The sequence below is a fragment of the Balaenoptera acutorostrata genome, chromosome 16, assembly GCF_949987535.1.
Source record: "Balaenoptera acutorostrata chromosome 16, mBalAcu1.1, whole genome shotgun sequence".
Classification (NCBI taxonomy): Eukaryota; Metazoa; Chordata; class Mammalia; order Artiodactyla; family Balaenopteridae; genus Balaenoptera; species Balaenoptera acutorostrata.
Window position 1 is genome coordinate 25365039 of NC_080079.1, and position 24301 is coordinate 25389339.

At 42.6% G+C, this 24301-nt stretch overlaps 1 protein-coding gene across 6 annotated transcripts; it reads right to left on the reverse strand.

The window, feature by feature from the left end:
* Positions 1-1979: 1979 nt before the first annotated feature.
* Positions 1980-24297, reverse strand: LOC103004197 (glutathione S-transferase omega-2). 6 transcript variants are annotated; one of them, XM_057530940.1, is made up of 9 exons: positions 24035-24297; positions 21228-21310; positions 18606-18827; positions 18230-18338; positions 17445-17564; positions 16276-16498; positions 15225-15326; positions 4007-4113; positions 1980-2258 (listed from the first exon to the last, which is right to left on the reverse strand). In XM_057530940.1, exons 3-9 carry the CDS (start codon positions 18637-18639, stop codon positions 2099-2101), a joined length of 855 nt encoding a protein of 284 aa, XP_057386923.1. In that variant the 5' UTR covers positions 18640-18827; positions 21228-21310; positions 24035-24297; the 3' UTR covers positions 1980-2098. The 6 variants fall into 6 exon arrangements, with proteins under 6 accessions (XP_057386923.1, XP_057386922.1, XP_057386925.1 ...); XM_057530939.1 differs by lacking the exon at positions 21228-21310; XM_057530942.1 differs by lacking the exons at positions 17445-17564; positions 21228-21310.
* Between the last annotated feature and the right edge of the window lie 4 nt (positions 24298-24301).

A 24301-nucleotide genomic window follows, 5' to 3' on the forward strand; every position in this document is an offset into this window, starting at 1 on the left:
TTGCCATTTGCAGCAACATGGATGGACCTACAGATTATCATTCTAAGTGAAGTCAGACAAAGATAAATATCATATGATATCACTTATATGTAGAATCTAAAAATATGATACAAATGAACTTAATTACAAAACAGAAACAGACTCACAGACATAGAAAACAAACTTATGGTTACCAAAGGGGAAAGGGAGGGGGAGGGATAAATTAGGAGTTTGGGATTAACAGACACACTACTCTATATAAAAGAGATAAACAACAAGGACCTACCATACAGCCCAGGGAACTGTATTCAATATCTTATAATAACCTATAAAGGAAAAGAATCTGAAAAAGAATATATACGTATATTTATAAAACAGAATCACTTTGCTCTCCACTTGAAACTAACACAATACTGTACATCAACTATACTTCAAGAAAAAAAAAAACCTCCTGAAACTAATAAACAACTATAGCAAGGTTGCAGGATACAAGGTTAATGTACAAAGCCAATTGTTTTCCTACATATTATCAAGGAATAATTGGATTTTGATCTTAAAAGCGAAACATCATTTATTTTGGCACAAATCAAGGCAGGGGGCGTGGAAAATTTTAAAAAAACAAAAAAACAAAAAACACAAACAGACTCACAGATGTAGAAAACAAACTTATGGTTACCAAAGGGGAAAGGAGGAGTTTGGGATTAACAGATACACACTACTCTATATAAAATCGATAAACAACAAGAAGCTACTGTATAGAACAGAGAAGTATATTTAATATCTTGTAATAAACTATAATGGAAAAGAATCTGAAAAAGAATATATACATGTAGAACTGAATCACTTTGCTGTACACCTGAAATGAACACAACACTGTAGACCAACTTTACTTCAATTAAAAATAATTTTTTTAAAAAGAGAAGCATTCCTTGGGGCTTCCCTGGTGGCGCAGTGGTTGAGAATCTGCCTGCTAATGCAGGAGACACGGGTTCGAGCCCTGGTCTGGGAAGATCCCACATGCCACGGAGCAGCTGGGCCCGTGAGCCACAGCTGCTGAGCCTGCGCGTCTGGAGCCTGTGCCCCGCAACGGGAGGGGCCGCGATAGTGAAAGGCCCGCGCACCGCGATGAAGAGTGGCCCCCACTTGCCGCAACTAGAGAAAGCCCTCGCACGAACCGAAGACCCAGCACAGCCAAAAATAAATAAATAAATAAATAAATAAATAAAATTAAAAAAAAAAAAGAGAAGCATTCCCACTGCAAGACAAGCAGCTCCGAAAGCTCTAGGTTTAAAATCTCAACCAAGATGAGTGGAGAGATCAGGGGCTCCTGTGTCTTTGTCATCTTTGTCATCTTTATCACCCACACAGCCCAGGCTTGGTACACAACAGGCAACCAGAGGCATGTGTTGGGATGAATTGAAAGCGTCTGTGACGCAAATCCAACAGAATGACCTTTACCTCTGACTGGGTTTGGGATGTGTGTACTTTTTTAAGGCAGGATGTTGGCTATAGAACATTTTGTGAGCCATCCTGAGCCCTGACAGCACCGGTGATATTCTGACGTCGGTAGTCCAGGGTGATAATGGGTGTTTCATTTCCTGCTTTGGAATTCTTTCAGTCACAGGACCCTCGGTGTCTCCCGGGCCCACGGCCAAAGTTTGAGGGACAATGAAACTCATGCACACCCACAGGGACTGCAGCTTTCATTTGCCAAATGGAGAGTATTTGGACCTGAAGCATTTTCTTCCCTCTCATCTCTCTCACCAGGAAGTTGTGGAGGGTCCCATCTGTAGTGACAAGCATCCGTGATGGGGCGGCCTTGAACCTCAACATCAGCACCAACAACCTGGAAGTCAAACTGGGTCGATAACCATGGAACTGGGAGGCACACAGGCTCTCAAAATGTCCCTGGACATTAGCACTGAGATTTCTAGAGAATCACTGGACGCTGTGGGCTAGAGGAGCCATACAAATGATTATCAGAAATGATTCTGTCTCCATGTTTATTGGGAACCTCAAAGAAAATGAACAGAGATTGACTGCCCCACCAAAACAAGTGCTGATGCAGAATCACGACATGCTTGGGAATTCTGGGTGGTGAATGGGTAGGCTGCAAGGCTCAGCAACTTAGCCCATAGTCAAAGGCATCGGGGTTGTTCTGAAAATAGAGATTCAAGAAGCCGAGGAAGATGTTCTTATCTATGAGCAGAGCACATACTGTGGGGTCCTGCTTCATGGCTGCGATCCAGAGCCGGAGCGCGGGGGTGTGGTTCACACAGCTGCAGGACAGGAGAGAATCGTTAGCACAGCTAGAGGGCAAAGGGGACGCGGATCACTTTTTAGAGTTACAAGCTACAAGAAATGGATTTACTGGGGCAATAAAGGTATCTCAGTTCCCTTACAATCAACTGAGCACAATCACTTACTGAAGGAAAATCTAAGTCTTGGAATGGCTGTGTGTGCTTTAGAATTGCAAAAGTTGTTGCTTTTAACCCTGCAGTTAAAATGCTTGTGGACTGGGGCTTCCCTGGTGGCGCAGTGGTTGAGAATCTGCCTGCCAATGCAGGGGACACGGGTTCGAGCCCTGGTCCGGGAAGATCCCACGTGCCGCGGAGCGGCTGGGCTCGTGAGCCACAACTACTGAGCCTGCGCGTCTGGAGCCTGTGCTCCGCAACAAGAGAGGCCGCGACAGTGAGAGGCCCGCGCACCGCGATGAAGAGTGGCCCCCGCTTGCCACAACTAGAGAAAGCCCTCGCACAGAAACGAAGACCCAACACAGCCAAAAATAAAAAAAAATAAAAAAAAAAATGCTTGTGGACTGAGTGCTCTGGGGAAATAAGGTATCTGTGCTTCACTGTTTGCCAACAAAAAGACAACCCCCTGAAAGACACATCCTTCTGTCGTTCTCAGATTTTACTTTAGGAGGTTGGAAAAAAATAAAGAGAAGTAGTTTCCAAAAACACTTTTTTTGGAAAGCAATGAGTAAAACAATCATTAAACCTTGAAATAATGGAGCTGACTGGGTCCTTTCAAAGACCGATCGGGATGTTTAGGTCTAGGATCTGTAAAGTGACTTGCCCAGGCAATAAACTTGTTAGTGTAAAATCCAGGAGAAGACGTGAGGGTTCCTAATCTGTGGTTCAACACTCTGTTCCCAGAAGAGACAGGTTTTTGTAAAGTTTATGGTGTGACATGGTTTAAAATATCCAAGTTTGTTATATCTGAACTTCCCTAAGTGGGACGCACAGGAGATGCCTCCTGGGTAGACTCAAGTGTGTGCATTATGAAGGAGACGCAGTTCTACCTCGGCAGGACTGGATTCCCAAACACCAGAGTGGCCGGCACCCACCATGCAACCGGCTGGCGTGAGAGCAGAGCCAGCACAAGTTCAACCTCTCCTGTGAGCATCGTGGGAACAAAGCACATGTTCTGCCCAGGGCTCCTATGCAGCCTCCCTGAGTCTACCAGGCAATTTCTTCTACTTTAAACATCCCTACACTCCCATGGCGTATGGCTGGCCATTTTGTTTGTTTGTATAACATCAAGCATATATTACTTTAAAAATCATTTATTTTCTGAAGGGTATGCCTTTCTGGGGAAAGGTTCCTTGGGGAACTAAGGTGTGAGTAAGGTGTGTGGGGTCCGCTGGGTGACGCAGCAGGACCAGGTGGAGGGTCACCGAGGGAGCTGCAGACAAGGCGCCAAAACCCTGTGACTGAGACCCTTCCCTTGCTTCTGCGTTCACCACTGGCCTGTGCTGGGTGGGTGTTGAGGACAGCAGGCTCTGTAGCATGGCAGGAGGCTTTCGGACACAGTCTTATCAGCAGAAATATGGGTAAAGTTTGGGTCCACAGTTAGTGGCATAAGAGCACAGATGCATTTTGAACAAGGAAACACATAGTTTAAAACCCGACTGTGTTTCACATTCACATGTGTCACATGTCCAGAGAAGGACAAATGGCACACAGACCATTTCAAGCACTAGGGCGACCCTAGGAATCCACAACCACACAGTTAAATGTCTTACTCAGCTATTCCATATACATCCAGCCGCTCAAACCAGGGCCAAAAGAGGTAATCAATCATGGATATACAGTCTCCACCGAAGAAGATGGTGTTCTGATAGCCAAGAATCTGAAAGTTTAAACAGAGCAAAAGCAAGTTAATTTACCTATATGCTAATGTATTTATAGACACTAAGTACAAATATCAAATTAATTCCCAAAGAAGGAGAACCAAGACTTTGATTCTCCTTCCATTTTGTTAGGTGCGACCTCCTTTAGGGTCATACTCCTGGCCATGCTCAGTCCTGCCCTCCTTTCAACCCTGGGGCATTCGTGCAGCTCATCTGACTGGAGGATTTCAAAGGACAGCCCAGCCCAGCCACTCCTTCTCAGCCTAGAACAGGTTCTTCCCTGTGCTAAGCTTTCCAGGGATGAGCTCAGCCCCTGGAGAGGGGGCCCTGCCCCTGACCATCACTGCCCGTTACTGGGAGGGAGGGGCCACATTAGGAACCCCACTTGTTGCAGTTGTGACTCCCATTCTCCAGGGTCCACTTTATCTGTAAAAAAGGGGATACCACAGTCTCCACACATCTTCCTCTTTTGCCTTGTTTCTCAATCAATTCAAAACTAAGGCAGGCAAGAGCAGGGCTATCTAATGGGCTCGCTCAAATCCCAACACTGTCTTTCTATCGTATTTTCTTTGCTTATTTGAGCTCTTTGAACTTCACCCGTATTGGCCACTCAACACTATCAACTTTTTACATTAAAATAAAATTTCGCATTCCCAAATGGGACAAATCAACTTGGATAGATGAATCATCAAGAAAACAGATAAACTCTTGACAGAGAGATAGCCAAAGACAGTGGCGGGGAAAAGGTACTTGAGAATTTAAAAAGCAACAGTGCTTAGCAGAGGTTTTTGCTGGGCCAGGTCTTCCCATAGAGAAAAGTATGACACCAGTTACCTAGTTAAATCAAGCAAAAGGCTCTCTTTGACCCACGAAAAGCATAATGAACTAAATACTTCCCCTTAGGTATAGATCTAGATTCCTGTGTCCTTTATCTCGATTTCAAACTTTCTATCTCTATCTCTCAGGCTTGATTCTTCGTACTCCAGGACAGCTTGTTGCCTCTATGATGTAGTCTAGGGCTGAAGTTAAGAATGAGTTCTGGGGACTTCCCTGGTAGCGCAGTGGTTAAGAATCTGCCTGCTAATGCAGGGGACATGGGTTCAAGCCCTGGTCCAGGAAGATCCCACATGCCGCGGAGCAACTAAGCCCGTGCTCCACAACTACTGAGCCTGCGCTCTAGAGCCCGCGTGCCACAACTATTGAGCCCACATGCCACAACTACTGAAGCCCACGTGCCTAGAGCCGTGCTCCGCAACAAGAGAAGCCACCGCAATGAGAAGCCCGTGCGCCACAACGAAGAGTAGACCCGGCTCGCTGCAACTAGAGAAAGCCCATGCGCGGCAACGAAGACCCAATGCAGCCAAAAATAAATAAATAAATAAATTTACAAAAAAAAAAAAAAAAGAATGAGCTCTGGTACCAGCAGACCTGGTCCTACCTTGGGCTCTACCTCTCATTCAACATGGAACCCAGGGCAACTTACCCACCTCCTCCTCCAAGCCTCATTTTTCTCATCTGTATAATGGTGGTGACGTTAGTGCCCTCCTCAGAGGTTATGGTGAGGAGTGACGGAATCATGCATGAATAAACGTGAGCTCTCGTGATAAGAAAGCACAGAGACCCCCCCACCAGAGGTTACATCTACAGAAAGCAAATCCTTCCCCAACAGAAAAGATCAATGGGATCCTCCACCTGCCATGCTTCTCAGAGGAGAAAGCAAATCTTGGTGCCCTAAAGTCTATGTCTTCATTACCTCCCAGTATGGCATAGAGGAGACCCCCCTGACTAGTGTCCTGAAAGTCTGAAAAAATGTTAGGTGGCATCACTTTGTTCGAAGAAACTCACAGGATGGTACTAAAGTGGAAGAATCTGGCCAATGAAAACCCAAAACAGAGGCTATTTTCAGCCATGTGTAAATAAGTCCTGATTTACAGGGGAAAGGAACAAATTGTTCAGTTTTTATGGATTCCAGAAAGCCCCAAACCTTCTTTATGTTCAGGAACAGAGAGTAATCACCCAAACTTTTATCACTGGCTTTGAAACGTATACCTCCAGCTTCTTATTGGCCTTTCATGGCACAAATGAGAACTGAATCTAAACTGATCGACTCTGCAACTTCTATATAACTCTTCTGCTTTACAGAGCAGAGGTACTCTTGAGAAAGTCCTTGTCAAAACAGACCACATATGGACATTTACTAGAACCCATGATGAGTCCTTTGGTAAAGTGATGAGATATTTTGAAAATGAATAACTGCTTAGTAATTGATGTTTATTTAGTATATATTTTTCAAGCTTTTCATTTACTCAGAGTAGGAGTATGCCTTTGAATATACATGATCATAAAGATACAATCAATGTTTATATAAACACTCATAAAGCAATTTAAGCCTTATCAAGGTGCTTGGTACAATAAAAAGTCAAGATAAGTATATGGATGAAATGAATGAGGCATCAATTATCTTCTGCCAGCCTCTCCCTCGCCCCTGAAATACATTTACACATTCCCTCAGACTTTCTTTAATCCAAGTGTGACATCAAAATTCCTTGGAGTTCTTGATACAGCTGTAGATTCTTGAGCCCTGCCTCAAACAGGCATTTCTCCACCAGATTTCATATAGAGCAAGTCTAAAAATCCCAATAGAAAGGCAGTCTTCCTATAAACCAGCACAGAGTGCTGGCTCCCCTACAGACACATTGCAGTGACCCAGGAGCACAACCTGGCCAGGTCTCCCTGGAGGTTTATTACCATCTTTAGGATCTTCAATAGGAGAGCTCCCTCCTCTGCAAACCTGAGACTTTCCGGACATGTGAAATGACTTGTCCCCTTAGAATCACAGAACTTCAGTACTGGAAGGGTTACTGGGATTCATCTAGTGTGACTCCCCTTCCATTTTTCCATTTATTTATACCATGCTCATTACACAAAGGATTAGAGCTGCAGTGTACAAAAACGTGTACACTAAAATACTAAATATGAAAAATAATAACTGCTAAGATCAGGGAAAATAAAAGTTAGAACAGAAGGTCAAAATAAGGAAGGAAAATGGTCTCAAGATATCAAGCCAAGGCTCCTGCAGAGTTCTTTAATAAATAAACCTTTGGATTTGACTTGAGTTTCCTGGCAGTTCAAGTGGAGAGGAAAACATGCTGGTGAGCTGATTCTTGTCTCCTGCGTGGAAGCACAAGAGACTCTCGCTTACAGAGGAGGAAACTCCATCCCAGGGAAGTAAGAGGGCTCTCTAGTTAGTGCCAGAGCTGAGACAAAAACACCATTCTCCTAAGTCCCAGACTAGTGTCAACCCTGTGTCATTCAACTTCAAATATGTATGTATGATGACTCTAATCACAGAGGCTTCCCCAAGTCTCTTGTGAATTCTTTGCCTGTTCTTAAAATTTAAGTAGCAGCAAAAAGCTTAGAATCAGCAAACTCTGAAAGCCTCTTTCCCTCTACATCCAAGGACTGGCCCAGCTCTGAGCGTCCCTGTGAGAACTTCCCGCTCAATTTTCCTCTTTCTCAGTCTCTCTGTCAGGGGCTCTGCCAGAGCACCTAACTAACCAAGAGGTGTGACACAATCATGGCAAAAGAGCTTTTCAAAATTCTCTCCTTCTTGTTTCATTCCATGGATAAGAAGGTCTTCAGGCAACATGACTTAAAATAGTTCTTCTGTGTTCTCAGTTTAAACTAAGTCCCTTGCTTACAGCCAATTAGCTGCTCTGACAATTTTTCAGATACTCAGAAGTAAAATAAACCGACAGTCTCAATGTCCAATGTCTTACCGTTCCTAAGTGTTCTGTCATCAGAAACAGAACAGGAAGCTGTGGCTGTACCTCGACCCACTTAGCGGTGCTTATGTTAATATCCAATGTCATTTTAGAAAACTCTGTTTTGAGTTATTCGTGTCACCCACCTGCCACATATAATGATATTGGCCATTCTTAATGTTGAATAGCTTTTCTCATGATGGACTCCCTCACTCTCAGAACTATTGTCCTTGGTATCGTCAAGCAAGGCAAGATGGCCTGCTTAGAGAAGACACTTTTCCACCAAGGCCCTAGACATCCCCACAAGGCCATGCATGGCCTGGGGAGGAAACTGAGCCTCTAGCTTCAAGCCCTCAGGTTTCCTTAAAGTGTTAACACATCTTCAATTCAGATTAAGAATTGAGATATTTTAGGGAAAGCCATTTGATGTTCTGGAATAGTAGAAAACTCTATTTTTAAAACTTTTCTGTTCTCCAGTTCACTGAAAAATGACTACAGATCCTTTTCTTGCTTTTAGATGTGACAAGGGATTAGGAGTGAGCATGCAAATCAAGAGGGAGGGACTGCTTGGTGAGACGTGAGTATCGCTACTTCCACCCCGAACTTGAAAAGCCTGGAAGGGTCGCTCATCTACTGCGAAGGCCTCTTGGGCTCCCCCAGGCGGACGAAAGGAGGTTCGCGCTAGAGCGCACGTAGGAGGAAGAAGCGCGCGGGGCTCTCCCTCGTGGCCATCCTGGTGAGGCTCACTGGCCGGGGCTTCCCCGCCAGGAGGTTCAACAAGGAGGAAAAGGAAATCTGCAAAAATTTTTTAAGGAGCAAGATTGTAAAGAGAAGCGAAGCCCAGACTTCCTCAAACCAGGCATTCTAAAAAGCTTCAGTCTACAATCTTGGACTCTCAAGTGCAGCTTCAATAACTGCACTTTAGACCTTGACTTGGCCACCTGCCCTACACGTGGTCATTTACACCACAGCCGACAAATCCCGGACCTCTAACCAGGACAGCCTGGTGGCTCTCAGTGGGTGCTGCTGTCCTGGTTGGAGGAGGAAGAAAGAGGTTCTTCTTGATGGAAATAGTTCTTAAGAAGCAGACCTGGGACTTCCCTGGTGGCACAGTGGTTAAAAATCTGCCTGCCAACGCAGGGGACACGGGTTCGAGCCCTGGTCCGGGAAGATCCCACATGCCGCGGAGCAACTGAGCCCGTGCACCATAACTACTGAGCCCGCGTGCCATAACTACTGAAGCCCGCGTGCCTAGAGCCCGTGCTCCGCAACAAGAGAAGCCACCGCAGTGAGAAGCCCACGCACCACAATGAAGAGTAGCCCCCGCTCGCCGCAACTAGAGAAAGCCCCCATGCAGCAACGAAGACCCAGTGCAGCCATAAATAAGTAAATAAATAAATAATAAATTTAAAAAATAAAATAGCAATTTATTAAAAAAAAAAATGAAGCAGACCCCCCTCCCCCAATAAAATACACAAAGCCACCTGCCGGTACATCAGCAATGCAGGCCCTTATCCAGAAGCAGAAGCAAAGTACTCAACTCCAGGGCAGAAATCTTTTAAGTTCATATAAGACGAGGGGGAGATTCTCAAGATTTCAAATTTCAGTGTATGTTGCTACACTGACATACTATAGCTGAGGCTGAGCTAACGAAGATGAACTGATTCCCTTTAAAACAAACCAAGGGTATAGAACAAACGTAGAGTATAGATAAAACCACTTCTCTAGAAAGAAGCCTGAGAAGTAGGGTCTGTGCAGAACACGCCCCTCCTGCTGATCACCACTTACAACCTGGAGCTCCCTGTGAAGATTTGGAATGCAACCTGTCAACATTTGGGGGGATCAAAGGACCACCCTGAAAATTCTATCCTGGAATCCTTTTCATGGGCTTAATTCTTTTGTCAAAATATATTTGTAAGATAGTAGGGGGGAAAAGCTAGTCGGGTAAGTCTTGACAAGTCAAATATCTTTAAAGTGATGGGTGGTGGATGAAAATATAAATGAATATCAAATCTCTGAAGGAGGAGAGGATTTCCTATGTATAAAAGCATCAGAAGAAATCACAACAGGAAAGACTTATAGAACAATAATGTTATATTTATATATGTACAAAACAAAGACAAAAAGTTAAAACAAAACGAAAAAACGTGCCTCAAAAACAAGCCAATATCCTTTATATATAAGGAACTCTAAAAAAACAAATCAACAAGGAAAATCAGTAAGACCTTGACAAACAGATGGGTAGTAGACCATTTTCATAAATAAAACACGAAGAGATGGAATACTTTGGGGGAAAATCTACCACCTCACTAGCAATCAAAGAAATATACATTAAATCAACAATGAGAAACTACTGTTTCTCAAAACAGGCAAATATCTTTTTAAATGAAATCTCCCGACAGTGAAAAGCGGAGGATACAAAGGGCATTTTCCATACACTGAGGGTGGGGGGTATACAGCACATGTCTTGGAGGAAGCAATTTAGCAACATCCAGCTCCAGCCTCTAAAGTGGTCATACCCTTTGATCTGGTAACTCCATTCCTGGAAGTACGGCCTAAGGACATATTCTAAAATAGAGAAAAGGATTTTTATGCAAAGAAGCTGCTGTTCCTGGCAGCATCATTCACAAAGATAAGCAACTGAAACAAACTAAATAACTCTGAGTGTTGCTGGATAAATAACTATGGCTTATACATATGGCAGATTATGCAGAATGAAAAGTGATTTTTTTCCATCTTTAATAATTACACATCTAATAGAGAAATACATTCTCATTATTTAAAAAAAATTCAAACACAGAAAGCAGTATAAAAGGTAAAGACTCTCCCTTCCTACCCCTACTCTTAACCACTTTTCTTTCCCACCCCAGTGCTAATCCCCTTCCCAGTAGTAGTCACCAGTAGGAGTCTGATGTGTGTCTGAAAAATGTGCAGATACTTTTCCAGGCGTTTATTTACATGTATGTACATATATATATATATATATATACATACATATATAGTTAAGTTTTGTTTTCTTCTTCAAAATTGGATCATATCACTTGTATTACTGTGTAATTCATTTAATATTTCTAGGCAATCTTTTCATCTCAGTACACATGGATCTACCTCATTCTTTTTTTTTAATAAATTTTTAGAATTCTATTTATTTTATTTTTGGCTGCGTTAGGTCTTTGTTGCTGTGCACGGGCTTTTCTCTAGTTGCAGCGAGCGCAGGCTTCTCATTGCGGTGGTTTCTCTTGTTGCAGAGCACAGGCTCTAGGTGCGCGGACTTCAGTAGTTCTGGCTCGCAGGCTGTAGAGCACAGGCTCAGTAGTTGTGGCACATGGCTTTAGTTGCTCCGTGGCATGTGGGATCTTCCTGGACCAGGGCTCGAACCCGTGGCCCCTGCATTGGCAGGCGGATTCTAAACAACTGCCCCACCAGGGAAGCCTTCATTTAACCATTCCCTATCTAATGTACATTAAGGTTTATAATTTTTCACCATAACAAATAAGGCTGCTCTAATAAACACCCTTATACCCATAAATAAGCATTTATAGAGTTTATTAAAATATGGGGAAAATCCTTATGTCATAATGGTAACCAAGTTCTATATACAGTACAATTTCAACTACATAATAATATACATAAGAAAAGGAGAGAAAAAAATAATAACAGTGGTTGTGTCTGAGTAGTGGGATTATGAATTTCTTTTCTTAGTTTCTATATTTTTCTGTATTTTCCAAACTTTCTCTAATGAACAAGTATTACTTTATAATCAAAGATGAGTAAAGTTAATTTTTAAATAACAAGAACTATTATTCTATTGTTTACATGGTGGGAGAAGGTATAGAGGAAGTTTATTAAAAGAAATACAGCAAATATTAGTTTACCTAGAAAGCAGCTGTCAGGATTGGACAATGAATTAAGTTACCAAACTAGCAGCACTAAAACTGCTCAAGTAGCCACGGTGACTAGAAGATAACCAGTTCCCTAGTGTGGAGGAATGGTGATTACAACCAAACAATGGCACATAGGTGGACACGCTAAATTAGCTAACAAATCCAAGAGAACTGACAACATATGTCCAAGCCAAAATCTCATACACGAATGTTCACAGCAACACAATTCATAAGAGCCAAAAAGTGGAAACAACCCAAGTATCCATCAACTGATGTGTGGATAAACAAGATTGGTGTATCCGTACAATGAAATACTACTAAGCCATAAAAAGGAATAAAGGATGAAACTTGAAAACATTACACTAAGTAAAAGAAGCACATGGAAGGCTAACGTTAAATGATTCCATGTATATGAAATGTCCAAAACAGGTAAATCCATAGAGAAAGAAAGTAAATTAGTAGTTGCCTATAACTGGGAGGGTTGGGAAGAGATGGGGAGTAACTGTAATCAGGCTGAATCCTGTCCTTCACTGCACTTGGACTTGATTGGACTACTTCCATAATGAAAATATTTAGAATGAAGGCACTGCCACCCGAAAAAAGAACAGCTGAAAGGTTCTGCCAACATTCCAATCCACAAAGATAAAAGAAAGGTGGGATCAGGTGCTATTTTGAAATAAAGTCAGCAATAAGGATTAAAAAACTAAAGCTTAAAAAAATTATGCTGCTGAGATTAATGATTCAGTAAAGACTAGCAAATTGGTTTGAAGACAGAACGTGTGGTTAGAGAAGGGCAGCCTGGCAGTTTTCAAAACTCAGGAAAATGTTCAGAACAGGAAAGCAAGTGGGGAGCCTGCTGGTTAGAAAGAAAAACAGCAGTAATGTATCTCAAAGAATTGTAAAAATAACATAGAAAAATATGGTTATATAACAAGCACAATAAGCCTTTAATTTCGATGAAACTTTTTTTAAAGAAAAATTTAAAAGTCAAACAGGGCATTTATTTCAAAAGAAGAAAATGTCAGAGTGTAAGGCTGCAAAAGTTAAACTGAGCCGTTCGCTTGAGGATAATGTGGCAGAAAATTATACATTGGTCTCGAGTTGTTTATCACTCAGAAAGCCCAAGGATATTTGAGATATTTTCAACTCACAGAAAATCCTGATTGTACAAAACCATGGGAAAAAATTGTACACGTCATCTCTATTAATAGAGAGGGACCATCTCTATTAGAGTTATTCTGACAAGTTTCAATTTCACTAGAATCTCCTAGAGTCAATATACTGGTATTGAGAGGAATGAATCAAATAATTCAAGCTCAGTGGGCATGTTTCAGATTCTGATATTGCCTTTGATGTAGTTATAATTCCTGCTAACATGTTAGGGGACAAAAGCTACATTCAAATCTGGTAGAACAATGCTGAATACTGAGTGGTCCTTAAACTAGCCCTGGTTTAGGTAGCTTTCACTGATGCTATTTATTAGATCTGACAAGATTAAATGAGAGGATTATGCAAAGCACCTGTAGCATCATGCCTGGCATAAAAATGCAGGTTCACTTCCCCTGGAAGAACCCAACTAAAGAACTGTGCCTCCTTCGTAATATTATACGCTTCTTTAGCAATCTGTAATTTTCAAAGTTCATCCATCATCCAAACACAGAGTAGGAGGAACACACAGTTCAAAACGTGTTTTTAATTATCTCTGAATTTAAAGGGTTTTGTTTCCCAGCTCCTTTCCCTGGCCCAGCAATGAACTGTAAAAAGGTAACCAGACGTTATAAAATCAGTTCAGCTAATCTTTGAAATAAAGACCTTAAACATTCTCTATGGGCAAGAGCTTTCAAACTTCTTTTTGAAAGCAGAGGTCCCCCTCCCTCTCCAAATTCGACCTTATTGGATGTCTTGTTAAATTTGGTGATAAGAGCAGGGCTTGTCTGGCTGAAGCAGGATCTGGAACCACCCACCAGACCTCCCCTACTCAGTGGTCCCTCTGTTGAACCCAGAAACTCTCTGTTTTAAAACACTCCCTCATTCTATAAATGTGGAAACCAAGGCACAGAGAGGACCAGAACCTTGCCAAAGGTTCTGTAATCTAGTAAAGCCAAGTCTAGGATCCAAGAGTCTACCTCATCCTAGTTAGTTGCCTCCTTGGAGTCAAGACCACAGTCTGTGTTCTCAGGACCAAAGGCTGACATTTCTTACACGTGACTATTCATCATCCAGAAATACTGCAACTGTATAAATCTAAGATAGGCAGCTGGAATTGTAAATAAATTGAACTGCTTCCACTTAACAAAGGTCAAATGGAAGCATATTAGTAATCAGCCTTCCCTTAAGGGGATAAAAATAGCATTCTCTGGCTGCCAAAAGAATCACCCATAGGGGGAATTTATCAGTTTCTGGAACAAAGATTAAGGAAGTCAAAGAACCGCCTTCCAGGTTATTCTAGATGTACAGGGTAAGTAGCCCTATTACTGCTGGATTTTTTTTTTTTTGGCCTCACCACAGGGCTGGTGGGATCTTAGTTCCCCAACCAGGGATTGAACCCAGGCCCTCAGCAGTGAGAGTGCAGAGTCCTAACCACTGGACCACCAGAGAATTCCCCATTACTGCCAGATAAATGGAGGATCTGGTAACAGTCATTGCTCCTTGCTTACCCATAGACACTTTCCCCTTCTTTCTTGATTATAGAACTCTGATTTTATGCAGGATGTTCCCAGCTAAAAGACTAAATTTCCCAGGCTCCCCTGCAGATACTTATGACTCTACAACTAAGTTCTGGCCAATGAGATTTAAGTAGTCATGGGGTAGGACTTTTAGAAAAGCCTTTAAAGTAGTATGGCCTTTTGCCATTTTTTCCTTTCTGTTGTCCTTTCTGTGACCTGGACTTGGATGTGATGGTTGCAGTTCTAGCAGCTATCTTGTTATTTTGAGGATATAAGCCTTGCACCAAAAATAACAAACAGGAAGAGAGAAAAAGCCTCAGTCACTGGTAACTTCATGAAGAAGGCATCAAAACAGCCCTGTTCTACCTTACCTCTGTGTGTGTGCGTGTGTGTGTATGTGTGTGAAAGAATAAATCCTTATAGGACAAATTTACAGTGGTTAGGTCCCTTTTACTAGCAGCCGAACACAATCTCTAAGCAACATAGACCTTGGACTCAGTGGCAGAAGCTAGAGGATCCGTGCAGAGATACTTAAGGAATGTGGTGATTCTGGGAAAGGAAGAAATTCATCACATGCCCTCCCTCACTCCTTGCCAGATTTCCAAGAAAAGTTCCAGAGCACGTTAGCAGAGGGCAAGTACCCACAAGTTAAAATCAGATGCCTAGTAACTGAACTTATCAAAGTCTGGCAGGAAAAGAATAAGTCTGTGAAAGTGGAGGGTGCCAGGGTGACCAGGGTGGGGACCTGCATCACTTCTTCCACTGCATCTGGCCAGGAGGGGGGCCCGTTTTGTACCTCTTCCAGGTTGCAGAACTCCTGACGCAGGGCTAGCTTCAGATCAGCGCATCCTCTCCCACATCTCAATGTTACCAGACACTCCTTGGTCAAATGTGGGACCTGATCAGAGGACACAGGTTCTTAGTGGAGAAGTCTGAGGGCTCCTGCTCCGCCTAAAAATGCAGCCAGAGCTTTGTCACTCCAGCTGAACAGGCCAACACCCACATCCAGGCTCCCCAGCTCCCTCTGAGGGCTACCTCTGTGGTTTCAGGAATCCATTTGTCACAGCACCCTGGTAAACAAGGTGCTTTAGAGGGGGCTCTCCGGTGCTCCTTACTTGGTCAGCTATTTCCATGCTGTACAATCTTGGGTAGGGCACTTACCCTCTCTAAGCCTCAGTGTTCTCATCTGAGGAATGGAGCAATAATAGTACCCACTTTAAAGGGCAGTGGTGAGGATTAAACGAGTTAACCTTTATAAGGTAGTTAGAACAGTGCTTGGCACGTCACAAGTGCTCAACAGACATCAGCTAGTAATATCATTGAGTTATTTTTGTTTCTTTTCAAAGAGAACTGTCTTAAAATTTCTCCACCATATTCTCTCCCACTATCAACAGGTGCCCCCTTTTCTCTCTTCTACACATTTCCTGGATGCTTGGCACTCTTCTTCTCCATAAAGGACAATCTCCTTCTGTGCATTACCTTTTTCACACCCCTATTTTTTTTTTTTTTTAACCTGGGATCTTGGAAATGGTTCCTTTAAAGTATCACCAGTTTTCAATTCTTTCAATATTCCTGTCTCAAGTTACACAGTCATAACTATACCATAACCGTAACTCTTGAGACTGCTAGTTCAAATGGAAAAGTACCTATCGGCTAAGCCTTTAACCTTTAACATCAGAGGTCACAGCTTTACTATAATTCCACACCAGTTATCCTCCTAAGGCACACATGTGTATTAAAACATATCGATTTCACCAACGATTTGACTTTTAAAATGGATTGGAGTTTGGGAAAGACATACAAAGTAAAACAGAGTGTAAGTGGCTTTAAACAAAAATTGGATATACCTTACAGAATAGCTCCAATAACATCTTTTGGCGAGCTCGCTCATAAGAGTCATATGGATACAGCTTCCTTCCAGGATAAGCGTCGTCGAGGTACTCACAAGCAATGACAGATTCATAGATCAGTTGACCTTTGCTGTTCTCCAGGACAGGAATTTGGCCAAAAGGGTGCTTTGTAAAGTACCACTCAGGCTTGTTTCTCAGGTTAATGTTGATAACTTCATGTCTTACAAAGCAAAGGGAAAACAGGACAGAACAAAAATGAAAGGCTTAGGCAGGCAGACACTCATCTTGAAAGCAGAAGCAATCAACCTATAACATTAAAATTTGCAATAAGTTTTTTTTTTAAATTTAGGTTTGTACAAAGAAAAATACATAACAACATCACTGTCTTCATTCCTGCAGTAAGATGTGTTAGATGTTTTCGATGCCTTATCCCATTAGCTCCTCATGATTCCCCAGTGAATCGGGGAATCATGATGAGGAGCAACGGAGGGGAGGCAAAGAAAACATTTAACACAGCCCCTATGAGAAATAAGCCTCCTTGTGGTTCAATCTCCTGCCCAATATCACCCACTAAGAAGTAGCAGAGCCGAGATGGGAGGCCAGGCAGTCTGACTCAGAGCTCACAAGCTTAACCGTGGCACCACAGATTTCAGTACATTTTAAAGTTTGAAAGTACAAATCCGATATCTGGAGACATTTTTCGTTTGCCGCAACTGGAGGGAGGGGGATTCTACTGCCATCTAATGGGTAGAGGCCAGGGATGCCGTTAGACATCCAGCAGTGCACAGGATAGCTCCTGCCCTCACCAAACGCACAGAGCAAAGAACTATCCAGCTCCGAACGTCAACAGTGCCAAGGGTGAGAAACCCTGCCCCAAAGAAGTATTTACATCAGTTCCTAAGCTGCCACTTCATCACTGGGGGTAAAACATCAATTGTTATTTTTCTTAAAAAAAAAAAAAAAGTAACCTTAAGGCCAAGTAGAATTGAGCAAGAGGGAAGAACCTGGAAATATAAGCCATAGAAACTCCACAGAGCAGAATTACATAACTTTCTTTAAAATGTCTCTGTATTAGTCTCTGCATCTCTTTAACATGAATCCTAAACTCCCGAACTACCGATTCTCCAAGGCCAGAGTCAAGAGGCTGGAGTAAGACTTCTCAACACCTTGGCTTTGAACTGGCTCCATCCAGCCGTCCACATTCCAGCAAAGTTGCTCTGCCTTCCAAATCCAGATGTCCTTTGCAGGAGCTCGTCTTGCAAAATTCCTTCTGGACGGGTGTGTACCTATTTATCAGGTGTGTGGGTACCTTCAGGATACCTCTTTGATAGCAGTTCCTTCTTTTTCACTGTTTGGAACTATTTGTTCATTCATTCAAAGAATAGTTTTAAAAGCACCTACTACATGCCAGGCTCTCTTCTGGCCCATGAATAAGAGAGACAAGTCCCTACCTTCAAGAACTTACATTTGTGTGTGCGTGAGTGTGTGTTTCTATGTGTGTTGGGGGAGGGGGAGAGGCAGTGGAAGCGGGGCTGGGGGATGTAAAGGAGAGACGGGTAAACAAATAAGAAAACATTGCAAGCGCAATGAAGAGAACAGAATTGACCTGAAGATGCCTGGGGTGGGGTTTACATTGGATGCAGCAGTCAGGGAAGGCCTCGGTAGCCTCCGTGGTGCCTTTCTTCACAAGCTTAAGGGGAGGAAGCAGCTCACCAGAGCCATCATTCAGTTTACTCTGAGTTGTCCTAAAAGTTTCCTGCACAGGCCTGTCTCTGCATTTCAGGACGGCACTGTCAAGAACCTGTCCTTTGCTAACCATTTATTGACTTTGCCTCAGAAGAAAGGCACAGAGAGCCTCTGAAATCTGAACAGGGCTCCCCAGATATTAGACGTTCCCACACGCCTATGGGCGGCCCCCCCCCCCCCCCCCCCCCCCCCCCCCGCTTCTCACCTGATGCCTTTGGCCCGGAGGACCAGGCGGGTCCTGTGCGCGAAGGGGCAGAACCTCATGCTGTAGAGGCGGATCAGGCCCTCTGGGACAGGCCCTGGGGGGGCGCTCCCTGCGGGCAGAGGGGGATACAGGGAGGAGGATTAGCCCAGAGGGGAGAGGGGCTCACTTGCCTCCCCAGGACCCCAAGAGGGCCGCGGGCGCTCCGCCTCCCGTGTCCCAGAGAAGACACCTTTTTTTTGCACGTGGCTTTTGTGCGAGGAACCCTGTCCCTCCTCGCCACGCTGGTCTGGAGGCCAAGGCCGGCAGCCGCCTCACCAGAGCCAACATCCAGCCACGGGGCGCCCCCAGCCTGCGGACAGCTGTCAAGAGGACTCACCTTTCCCCAAGGTCCTGGTCGCATCATCAGTCATGCTCTCCTGGCGTCTGCACAGCGACCAACGCTCACAGTCGTGGCCGTGTGGCTTGCTGCCTCCGCTGCAGACTCCAAGGACAGCGGCGCTCTGGCTCTCCCCTCTTGCCCTAAATTCATCTTTGGAGCAACAGGGCAGTGGCGAGGTAGAGGGGGAGTGATCCAGGACGGCAGCTAGGATAATTCAACCTGCAGAGACATAGCCCCAGATTCAGAAGCCGTAGCAGGAGTGGGGAAAGAACAAAAAGTAAAAAACAAAACAACAAAAAACAAACAAACAAAAAACACCTGAAAAGTACCCCTTGCTTTGAACTCACAACATCCTGTGCGGTCTCTTCTCTGCATCAAGAATCCGTGAAGAATGGGCATTTAAACTCCACTTATTTCAAAGGAGTTTAATAAAAATTGACCAGGGTAATGCTAACGTTTTCTTTCCCATTCTAAACCCTCCCTCTTGCGTACCTAAGACAATTGGCCATACCCTGTGTATAATGAGTACTTTATTTTAAAATAAGGCCAAACTTTTTCATGATCTAGCAGATAAGAAGAAAAATGTATTAGTGTTATGATCTTGCACGACCCTAAAAGTGTCTCCTTAAATTTTGTGTCCTCATTGCCTCACCCTAGTTCTGGCCATATTTATGAGATTTTACCCAAACTATGAAAAACTGGTGATGAACAGAAACAAGATACCTAGAGGCAAAGACAAATTTGTGAGCTCTTTCCAACTCCCAGTATAAATTTCAGAGAAGACCCTTTTTAATTACCAAGGACACATTGCTAACAGCCAGCAAATACAGGGGCCACTTCGATAGCACACCCATCTACATGAGATAAAGGAGGTAGCTAGCTTTTGCTCTGACCTTAAGAAGCTGAGATCCTAAAATTTAGCAGATGGAAAGATAATTCTTTTAATTTTTACAGGATAGAGCTGAAATGGGAATTGCTTGTAAATGCATTTTATGGGGTTGACAGGTAAAGAAGGAAAGAAAAGTATCACATTTCACTCACAGTGACTAAATGATTTCCATGGGTTACCTTATTTGATTCCCACAACTACTCAATCAGCTATTATTATTATTCCTATTTTACAAGTTAGAAAATAATCTCAGAAAAATATGAAATGCCCTGGTGGCCCATTGGTTAGGATTCGGTGCTTCCACTGCGAGGGGCCTGGGTTCTAACCCTGGTCAGGGAACTAGGATCCCACAAGCTTCACGGCGCGGCCAAAAAAAAAAAAAGAAAAAGAAAATTATTTGCCCAAAGTGACCAGTTAGCAGGGTTGAAGAACTTTAAAAGTCCGAAGTCTGGCTCATTGACTTGGTCTCTAAAGCTGGCAACAGTGTGGAGAGGAAAAGACATTAATCCCAAAAAAGATATAGTGCATCATAGCTGCTCAACAAATGTTAGCTGAATCTAAATATCTTTTACTAAAATAACAGAACCTAATTATGTAGCTTATGAATGGGCACCTTTTTGGTCTCTGGAATTCCAACCTATCCAGAAATTCTTGGCTAACAGTGTTTACATTTTTTTCTGCTGAATAAGAATCTTTGAAAATCTTCAGAATAGTCACTCAACTACATTCTTTGTTAAGTTACTCAGAGTGATTTTATGTAAGATATGGTAAGTTGTCACTTTCTAAGAACTGGGGAATGGCAAAATGTTTGAATCAATGTCCTCTGGAAAGAAAATGCATATATGCCACCAAGAAACCTGGCACTGGAAAAGACAAATTGGTTCTTGACTTGCCATGCTGGCAGTTTTGCATCTGGAAGACAGAGGAAGTAATAAGATAACTACTCTTCCGGAGCTAATTTTGATCAAAAAGTACAAACTGGAGGGTAAAATAGGAACAATCAACATAACCATGTCATGTGAGAGCTTCTGGTAGACAAGGAGCTGACTCCTGATCAGACAAATATAACACTCACATAGAGAAAGTATATTTCAAATAGTTGAGAGAAAATATAAACAGATTCTAAAAGGAAAGGCCGTATGAGGAATGTGAAATTCTCAAAAATCAAAATAAATAATACTAACATGGATTTGGTGCTTTATGTGTATTAACTCATTTAATCTTTAAAATAGTCCTATAAGGGTTGTATTCTTGCCTCAGTAAACTGAGGTTAGCAAGGTTAGGTCACTTGTCAAAAGCCTCACATCTAGTAAGAGGTGCAAAGGGTACTATGAAGCCTGAAGTTTGACTCCACGGGCATCACTCCAACCAGGATCTTAATCTATACGAGAGATGGGAAAACTTTTTCTGTAAAGGCCAAGACGGTAAATATTTTAGGCTTCTCAAGTCATCGTGTCTCAACTACTCAACTCTATCCTTGTAGGGTGAAAACAGCCGTAGATAAGATATAAATAAATGGGTGTGGCTGTGTTCCAATAAAACATTACTTATGAACGTTGAATTTGAACTTCATATATATTTTAATAGGCTTTGTTTTTTAGAGACGTTTTAGGTTCACAGCAAAATTTAGCCGAATATATAGAGGTTTCCCACTAACCTCCGACCCCCACACGTGCACAGCCTCCTTGACTATGAGCACCCTGCATCAGGGTGGGAGGGGCATTTCTTACCATTGAGGAGTTCCATGTAATTTTCACGTCACAAATCATAATTCTTCACTTGATGTTTTTTCCAACCATTCCTAGTTCTTGAACTGTGCAAAAATGATCAGTGGGCTGGACTCGGCCCACTGGCTTTAGTTTGCCCACCCCTGGTATACACTGACAATGACTGGATTAGCAATAGCCAAGCTAAGGATTCCATTTGTAAAGTAAAAGGTTCCTGGATCCACCTTTCTACCATGCCAGAAGAGAATGTATTTTCATGTTGTGTCTCCTCATTCCCACCTTTTCAAGAAAAGCAACTCCGAGAGTTGGAAAATATTGTTTATTAAAAGTATGGCTGACCCTTAACAACTAAGGGTTTCAGGGTGCTGGTCCACCACACAGAAGAAAATCCAAGTATAATCTTACAGTCAGCCCTCCGCATCCGTGGTTATGTACCTGCAGATTCAACCAACTGCAGATCATATAGTACTGCGGTACATATTTAGTGAAAAAAATCCATGTATAAGTGGACCCTTGCAGTTCAAACCCATGTTGTTCAAGGGTCAACTGTATACCTGTATATGGGCAGTCACATTCCAAGATGCAAGTCTATTTGATGTAGTCGGGGAGAATGGACAAAGGGATGGAAAGTTCTTCCTCTGAATGGAAGCAATATTATGTCAAAGTTCTCACTGGGCACTATATTCAAACCCTGGCTTTGGCACTTAGGCAAGCTATCTAACCTCTTTGACCTTCAACTTCCTCACCTGTAAAATGAGAACACTAAGTACCTACTTGAAGGGTTTTGATGTAGCGAATGAAATTGTTCAGGTGGCCGTCCTCAGTATAGTAAGAGTTTAGTGTACTTCAAAATTAATGATTAAATACAAGTGAATAAGGACACATTTTTAATAGCATAGTGCATTCTGATTTTATATCCAAAAAGATAAAGTGCACTGCAATTCTGCTTTGACAAGCACATTAGAATTAAAGTTCAACTCAGAATGCTTATTTCATCAGCTACCAGTTTAATACCAATTGAATGGGTTGAATGCTGCAGGCTACCTTTCAGTAATGTGGTTTTTAATCTTACCACTGAACACTATGGTTTCCCTAGAAAGATTTTAATTATGACCTTTAAGCTTAAGCCTATTTCCTCTTTAAAACTCAGTAAGTACCTCTTTGAAATCCTCTTTGCAAATGTTCCTTGTATGTTATATCATGTTTACACCTCTATAATACTGAGTCACTCAAGCAAGAAATAAATGGTAATAAGGCTATATTAAACCTACTCCAAATTGGTTTCCAGCTACCTGAAATATGATCGCATCTGTTTTGAAAATGGGGAGATCTTCAATCCTGGGTGATGATGACTTAAGCCTTCTAGGAAAACAGTGCCACCACATTAATAATAATCTCTTCACTCTATTTACATGAGTCTCTGTTTTGAGGAGAGGAAGTGGGGTTTGCATTTTGCAATTAAAAAAAAATTTTTTTTGTCATACCAGTCTCTGATAGTGGCAGAACCTGGAGGACATTCCTCTTAATATTTCAGAAACCTAATTTACATGACAGATTGTTACTGGGAGTCCCACTATTATTCACCAAGTTCAAAGAGTTAGGCAAGTGAGGAAAAAGGCTCTTTTTCAAATGGGCCTAGATTTAGGACTTGTTTCAAAGAAGTTAGGATCAGAGAGAATCCTATGTTCTAATGTCTTTGGGACATTAAATAAGATTACTAAAGTTGTCAGTGGGGGAACTTCATCTTCCCACTGGGGAAAGCAGGGTCAAAGGAGACTTTCTTTTTAAGTAACTGATTCTGCTTTCCTGTCCCTATTTTACAGCTTAAGGGATCAAAGAAAAAAAAAATTAACAACTTTACATAATAACACTTGAATAAGCAAAAGCACATTTTCAAGATCCTAAAATAAGCCAAAATCAAACATTTGTAAAATCAAACAAATTTCGATTTGTTTGAGTTTCGAAAAGGAACATCAACACTTCCTGTCCTATCCCAGGAACAATAGTGGTGTGTCAAAAAGGTGGCTACAGTCCTCTCTCAGCTCAATCTCTAAAACTTAAAAGATGATGAATAAAGAGTCTGAGGCAGAGGCATATTTAAACGCTTATTTTAAGAATGGTCTGAATGACTGTAAGAGTTCAGGCTGGGTTTGAATCACCTCTTCAGCATTTACTGGTCGACGCTGGACAAATCACAGCAACTTTCTATGCCCTGATGTTCTCATCTGTAATTCAGAGTTAATGGTACCAACACATTGTATGGTCTGGGTTGAAGTAATTCAGACTATGGATGAGAAGCATTTAATACGTAGCAACCGTTAGCTATTATTTTAATTATTTGAATGTTGCAGGTAAGACCCATAGTTCTGACACGACAGAACGTTCCTGGGGACCAAATGCCCGTCTGCCAGTGCCCTATAATGTAGCTAAATTAGTGGTGCCCAATGCAGGGCTGACAATTAGTGATATGGGGTCGTCTTTACTTGTCTCCAGTCAAATCAGAAAACGAGAACAATTTAATGACTTTTTTTTCCCCCCTTTAAGTTAAAGGTATTCGCTTTAAAGACCTGTTCCTTACTCTCAGATTATAGCCCTTGCGCTTTTTTTTTCTTTCTTTTGTTTTTTGATGGTAAAATCTCTGATGAAACTTTGGTGAACATAAGTAGTTGAGCTTTCTTTTAAAACGGTTACTTAAAATTAAAAGTTGGCAATCCTATTCTGGGTCCCCAAATTCGTGAAAAATCTCAAAATTCAAAATTGACCTCTAACCCCTCGCCCCTTCAAATGCTACGCAGGCAGCAGCAACCCACCGGCGCAGCAGAAAAGAAAGACGAGGCCGAGGCACCTCCAGGCGCACGGCGGACGAAACCGGATGTGGAGCGAAGAGGGCCGCAGAAAGAGGCGGGGCCCAGGCGGAACCCGCCCCCTAGAAAGCGATCCTATCCGCCAATTGGCCGCGGCGCCCGGAGCTTCAGCCAATCTTCCAAGCCTTTGGAAGGGCCCCGGCCTAGCAGTGCCAAGCTGAGCCAATGGGCAGCCGCGTTACAGGCTCCTGGGTCCCGGAGTCTTGGGTCCCC